At 32.5% G+C, this 6,736-nt stretch overlaps 1 protein-coding gene across 1 annotated transcript; it reads left to right on the top strand.

Annotated features, from left to right (window-relative positions):
* The first annotated feature begins 1,490 nt into the window (after nucleotides 1–1,490).
* On the top strand, nucleotides 1,491–2,981 carry LOC114759828 (probable N-acetyltransferase HLS1-like). The gene is made up of 2 exons (XM_028949074.1): nucleotides 1,491–1,782; nucleotides 1,905–2,981. The coding sequence occupies exons 1-2, from the start codon at nucleotides 1,615–1,617 to the stop codon at nucleotides 2,907–2,909; spliced, it is 1,173 nt and encodes a 390-aa protein (XP_028804907.1). The 5' UTR covers nucleotides 1,491–1,614; the 3' UTR covers nucleotides 2,910–2,981.
* Nucleotides 2,982–6,736: the final 3,755 nt, after the last annotated feature.

The following is a 6,736-nucleotide window of genomic DNA, read 5'->3' as shown; positions in this document are numbered from 1 at the left end:
ACCATCTTTAGTTTATTCTTTATCCTTAATCCATGATTAGATTCTTGGAAGATATTTCTTCATGAAACCTGCCGACCCTATTTGTTGTACGGATTGAAGAAGGATTTGCAAATTTAGTGTGGGGCATTCTGTATTCCTTATGTACTTGGATCAAAGATGGATGAAAACAAAATTGAATTAACCTATAGTCACTAGGCGGGTTATTAATTATTAAGGTTCTGAAAACCGGAGTAATTATTGAATTGGTTGAGGCAATGTTTTAAGAGTCAATAATTTAACTATGGTTGAACGGAGGTTAACCAAATCATAAGTAAAACAGTACCACTCTAGTCCTTATTGTTTGTTATTTGTAGAGAGGATTTCGGTCCTTTTTGTCAGTTACTTGTATGATTTTTAATGTTTTATTTCCGATTTTGAACCTATTGATTATAATTAAAAAAATTAACTCAAATAGTGTTTTTCCGATATCCATATCTCTTTAATAAGGACAAAAATAAAAAATTTCGTCTATTTAATGTTCTTCTTGATACATGAGAAACTTTTATAAGTGATAAACAATAAAGACCAAAGCCGTATAATTTAATTAAAGGATTCTTATTCTCTCCTTTTGTAGCTCATGAAGTGTTTGGGTAGAAACTAAATTATGATTTTAAAATAGCATCATTTTAGATTGAGGACAAAAAAATATAAAATCCAAGTCGGTTGATTCATCCAAAACTCTTGATCGAACCTACCATGTGATTGGTTTGCAAGTTTTGGGTTTGAGTATTGTAAATTTAAAAAAAAGAAAAGAAAAGGTCAATATAATCTTTAGTTTATCAAGTTTGCACGAATTTAGCTTTTAGTCCCTTAAATTTTTAGCCATACGCTTTTATTCTCAAGGGGTAAAATGGTTCAGCTTTTATTAAATTATAAGAACTAATATTCAAATAAAAAGAAACTTAAGAGACGAAAACCAAAATAAGGATAAGTTTAAGGGACCAAAAATTATATTAACCTAAAAATAAAAAATAATCATGCTAAAAAAGGGCTTTTTCTCAGTTGGTGCTCAACTCTTTTTTTTTTATTTTCCTATTTAATGTAGGCTTGATATTGTGCATATAATCTGATTGTTAATTGGGTGAACAAATCATGGTGGGACAACAAAACACACAAGACTAGCGCGTGCGTGAGCCCTTAACCTAGCGTGGATATATATGATGGCTTAATCAAAGCTAAAGAGTGGGCACAAAAAAGCTAGAGACAAAAAACACATTCTATTATTAACCTAACTTTTGCCTGCTATTATTATTATTGAAGCCTAGGTTATTCATGATTCTCATAAAGAACATTCGCAAGTTCAAATCTCTCTCTCTCTCCCCCCCCCCCCCAAAAACCTCCTCTTTCCATCGATCCCACTCCATATAAAATGGTTACGATAATGAATTGTGAGCCAAACCCTTCTTCTCTTCTTCTGCTTCTACCTTCTGATATATACATATAATGTTAACACTTCTCGTTTGCTCTATGGATTTCGTATATTACCTTTGGCTTCCAGTTTTTCTTATCAGAAACACCTTTTAGTTCACATATCTTCCACACATACACAGGGTATCGTAATAATTAAATTTCCTGATGATGGAGTTCAAGATCAGGAGCTATGAAGAACAATCTGATAGAGCTCAAGTGGAAAATCTCGAGAGAAGGTGCGAGGTAGGGCCAGCAGAAAGCGTTTTTCTCTTCACAGACACTATGGGCGATCCCATTTGTAGAATCCGAAACAGTCCCATGTACAAGATGCTGGTATGTGTATATCTACATATATGTCTTTCTTCATCTCTCTCTCTCTATATACATACATATATATTTGATTATCATTAATTGATTCGAAACACACGTATATCACTTGGGATGTTGATGATTAGGTGGCAGAACTGGACAAGGAACTGGTTGGTGTCATTCAAGGATCTATAAAACTTGTTACAGTACGATACAAGGAATTGGCTAAGGTAGGCTATGTCCTAGGTCTGAGGGTTGTGCCACATGTTCGAAGAAAAGGCATAGGATCAAGCCTTGTTTTAAAACTAGAAGAATGGTTCAAATCAAAAGATGTGGATTACGCGTACATGGCCACAGAGAAAGAGAATCAGGCTTCTGTTGGTCTTTTCATGAATAAGTTTGGCTACACAAAGTTCAGAACACCCTCTATTCTGGTAAACCCAGTAAACCATAGATACCTCAGAATCTCATCCAACATTGAGATTTCAATGATCAAGATCGACCAAGCTGAATCTTTGTACAGAAGATTCATGGGGTCCACTACTGAGTTCTTCCCCAGTGACATAGACAAAATACTCAGAAACAAGCTAAGTTTAGGGACATGGGTGGCTCACTTCAAAGGAGATTACTTTGGGTCTGATAGCCAAACAGTCCCCAATAGTTGGGCCATGCTTAGTGTGTGGAATAGTGGAGAAATCTTCAAGCTGAGGCTAGGGAAAGCACCTTTCTATTGCTTATTATACACAAAGAGTTGGGGTTTGTTTGATAAGATTTTCCCATGTCTTAAGATCCCAACTTTGCCTGATTTCTTCAGCCCATTTGGGTTTTATTTTCTGTATGGGGTTTACCATGAAGGGCCATTCTCAGGGAAGCTTGTGAGAGGGTTGTGTGAGTTTGTGCACAACATGGCTGCCAAGTGTAATAAGGAAGATGATGAGAGTTGTAAGATTGTTGTGACTGAAGTTGGAGGAAGCAGAGATGAACTGAAACATCACATTCCACATTGGAAATTGCTGTCAACTCCTGAAGATTTGTGGTGCATAAAGGAACTCAAAAATAATGATGCCTCCAATTGTACTACTACTACGTTTCATGACTTAACCAAAACACCCCCAACTAGAGCTCTTTTTGTAGACCCAAGAGAGGTTTAAAGTTTTATATATATGTCTCAGAATAATGAAGCAATAAAGAGAATATATATACATATGATGATTATGATAAGAAAAAATGTCGATGAGTTAGTAATATATATTTTCATCTGTTATATTTCTTTATTTTTTCTCAGTTTGGTCTGCCACACTCTGAAGGGTCTGAACTGTATGTAAGTTCAGTTTCGTTTATAGAGATGGCGCATATATACGTGAAATATACTACTTCTGGTCTTAATTATAAGACTTTGTTTATACATATTTGTAAACTATAAATGAGGTCTTATAATTAGAACCGAGGTAGTATGTAGTTTGTTGAAAATTTGGAAGTTATGGGGGGCCAAGTTAGTATTTCAATTCGGTCCCTTCAGTTTGGTATCCAATCAAAAAAGCCCTTTTAACTGCTAAATCTTGTTATAAGAAATATTTAAAACTACTATACATAGACTATATATTTAATGTGCTCCCTCCCTTTCCTTTTTTTTTTTGTTTTAAAAAAAGAGAGAATTATAATGAGGTCTCAAACAAAGAAAATAATTATTAAAAAGTCTCAATAACAACCTAAACAGCGTGTAATGACAAATTCCAAAATAAAAAATGCCAACCTCTTAGACTTATTTTGTAATTTTTTTTTGGCGATTTCATTGTAATTCTCTCCAAAAATAAATACCTATTTTCTCAATATAAAAAAATAAAAAATAAGTTAATATAGCTAGAAGTTTTAAATATGTAAGTGGACAGAAAATGCTTGTTCCCATGATATATACCCCTTAAGGAAATTGACTAAAGCAATTCATTTATTAATGAGAGAATGTTTCTCTCCACTTTAATAAGGGTATGAGTGAAAAATTATAATAAATGTTTCCACTAAAAGAAAACTGTTTCTTATAATGAGAAAAAAGAATTAAACTCTTATTCGTCCCTTATGAAAATAAACAGAGGGATTATGTTAAAATTATTATATTATCTAATATGAAGAAAAAAAAACTAGTATCCCATTTGATATCATACCCATGCAAATTTTGGTAGACAGAAATATTGGTTGTGTTAATGAACATAAATTCAAAGGAAAAAAATTCCAATATCAAAACACTATTATATTAGGTGAAGAGTAATTTAAACTTATAAACCCAGACTTTACTTATGAAGCTCTTCAATGTGAGATTCATAATATATATGCGCTTTAAATATAACATGAGACTAGGAATACTATTTAAATTTAAATTGATTGAAGTGATCCATATTGAACTAAACCGATCACAATAATGATAAAACGGAGAGATTGAACTAAAACAGATTTATGAAAATCGTAACAATAGAGACAAATTAGTACTAAATTGAAAAAGAAAAACAAATTCACGGAACTAAAATGCAAATTTAACGCAAAATGTTCAAAAATATAGGGACCATATATTTTCCTTTCAAGTCTTATTATTTGGTTTTTGTTAGCCCAAGTGTGAAACCCGACCTTATGTTTTGTTATGGTGGGGGTTTCTCTCTAGTTCCTTTCACATCGGAGACAAAATCTGAAAAGATTTCCATAACTAGGTGCCACCTTTGGTGTCCTTTCCAGCAAATCCATCCTGTGCCTCATGATTCAGACTAATCAATCAACTGGACTCTACACACCCCCCCCCCCAATATTTTTATATGGTGGTTCATAAATTTGTCCCCAGGTAAATACTTGAACTACTCTCCACAACTTTTCCCTTTTACTTTGTCCCATGCATGAGTCCATCACACAATTACTTGATATAATCAGAGCCAAATTCATCGAATTCGAATATTGTTGAGTCTAATGAGAAATAACTCTTCTGATGTGATTTTATTTTTGTTTTTGATTCATAATATTTAAACCCTTAACCTCGAGTAATTTTGGAAAAGCCACTTTTATCCTAACTATCCAGTTAAATTCAAATATTGTTGAGTTTAATTAGGAATAATCTTCTTATGTGATTTTTCTTTTTTTTTGTTCGTATACATGATTTAAATCCCTAAGCTTGAGTAACTAGAGAAAAGTCATCACTTTTAATTTATCCTAATTAACTATCGAATCAAATTTCAAGATTATTGGGTCTAATAATTAAGAATAACATTTTTGAAGTGATGGTTTCTAATAACTTTACTTCTAAGGAATGGAGTCACTTCCGCTTGACCTAGCCGCTGTTGTTAGTAGGCCATTTGTTACATCGGAATGTGAAAGAAACCACTCTATGTAAAAGATCAGAGAGTTAGGCAATCACTGATGATGATGATGGGAAACCGCAGGAGAATCAGTACTTGAAATCTCGGCTGGTTTCTGCTTTGTTTATATGTTTCTGCAGAATGAAACATTATTTGTTGTCGCTACTTGGGTGGGGAATATTGATTCCCTGAAGCCGCCGCAGCTCAACTAATTAACATCTTGGAGGGTGAAAAACACATACAGAAACACTTGTTGGCTACGGTTTTTGCATCAGTACTATCTATGTCTGTGTTAAAAGTTAAATGATTATACATGGACCTATTGAATCTGCTATATTGATTCGGAGTGTACACTATATAAAGGATTTGATTTATCAAGGCTTTTATATGATCCATCAGACATTTTAGCACATGATGGTTTCTTCTATGTCCCTTTTTATACTCCCTCTAGTCTATTATGTGAGGTGCTTTTTCAAAAGTAAAAGCTTGTTCAAGTTACAAAAGTATCTAGTTAGATAATACCCCTTCCGTTACTTTTTATAAGAGCGTGAAATTTGAATTGTCTTGGTCCTTTTTATAAGATCTCACTTGTGATTGTCTAAATATTTAATGCATTTTTATCATTTTTGTCCCTAACTAATTTTACATGTTGCACTAATTAAAAGGTTGGCAATTTGGTATACTACATTCTCTTTCAAATTTTCTCTCTTTATAAGAGTATGCTTGGAAAAAAGTTTATTTCTTATACATTTATTACTTTTAACTAATTCTAGCTGCTTTCTTAAATATTATAATTTAATTATCAAACTCTTATAAAAAAAACACTAGAGGGGGATCAAATAATAGTGTTCCAGTTTAATTCTATAATTTTAATTTTTTTGTGTCCTGAAAGTTCCATAATTTTAACTAATAGATTTCTTGGAACCTGAGCAAAGGCATTATGAGGTGTCTCTCTTTAATTAATATGGATATAATTGGAATACTGGGATGTTTTTTGAACAAATAAAGTAATCTAACAAGTTTTCTTAATTTGCTTAAAAACGTATTTGAAGGACCTGATGAGGCAGTAATGCCCAATTTCCTACGGCTCTTATCCTTATTAGACTAGTTATCTCGGAATCACAGGAAGTATTGTTAAATCTTTATAGACATAACTCTAATCAATTTATTTAGAAAACACAAGTCATTACTATATTTCATTGGGGTAGACTTTGGAAAGAGAAGAAAGATAAATTTAGACATAATAAACAGCTTTTTTTGAACTCCATGAATTTGATAACAGGTACCATTAGTTTGGGTTTTTATTATATATACCGTGCTTTCTAGAAGGAATGAGTAATCCTTATTATAAGTTATTAAGTGGAGTATTAATTATATATTTTTAAAATTATTCCCATTCACACTTTGATATACAATTTTTTTTTTTCACTTCTCAAAGCATAATTCATGATTTTGAATAAAGGTGAATTTAACATTTTCTTCGTTTTCAAACAAACTTGATTAAGGACTAATTCACCTCTCTTGGGGCTCTTGGTAAAATAACTAGAAATGCCTTATAATAATAATGGGGATTGGAGTCGTATGTTAACCCTGTGCTTATGAGAGAATTGGAAGGGAAGAGAGGAAAGAAAAATTTAATGAGCTCT

Source organism: Neltuma alba, unplaced genomic scaffold (genome assembly GCF_004799145.2).
Source record: "Neltuma alba isolate B1F8T4 unplaced genomic scaffold, ASM479914v2 tig00010901_pilon, whole genome shotgun sequence".
NCBI classification, from domain to species: domain Eukaryota; kingdom Viridiplantae; phylum Streptophyta; class Magnoliopsida; order Fabales; family Fabaceae; genus Neltuma; species Neltuma alba.
This window is presented reverse-complemented; position numbering and strand designations above follow the sequence as displayed.

Coding starts and splice junctions, on each gene's coding strand:
- LOC114759828 (XM_028949074.1), top strand. CDS start 1,615: ATGATGGAGTTCAAGATCAGGAGCTATGAAGAACAATCTGATAGAGCT. Junction 1,783..1,904: donor GTCCCATGTACAAGATGCTG/GTATGTGTATAT, acceptor GTTGATGATTAG/GTGGCAGAACTGGACAAGGA.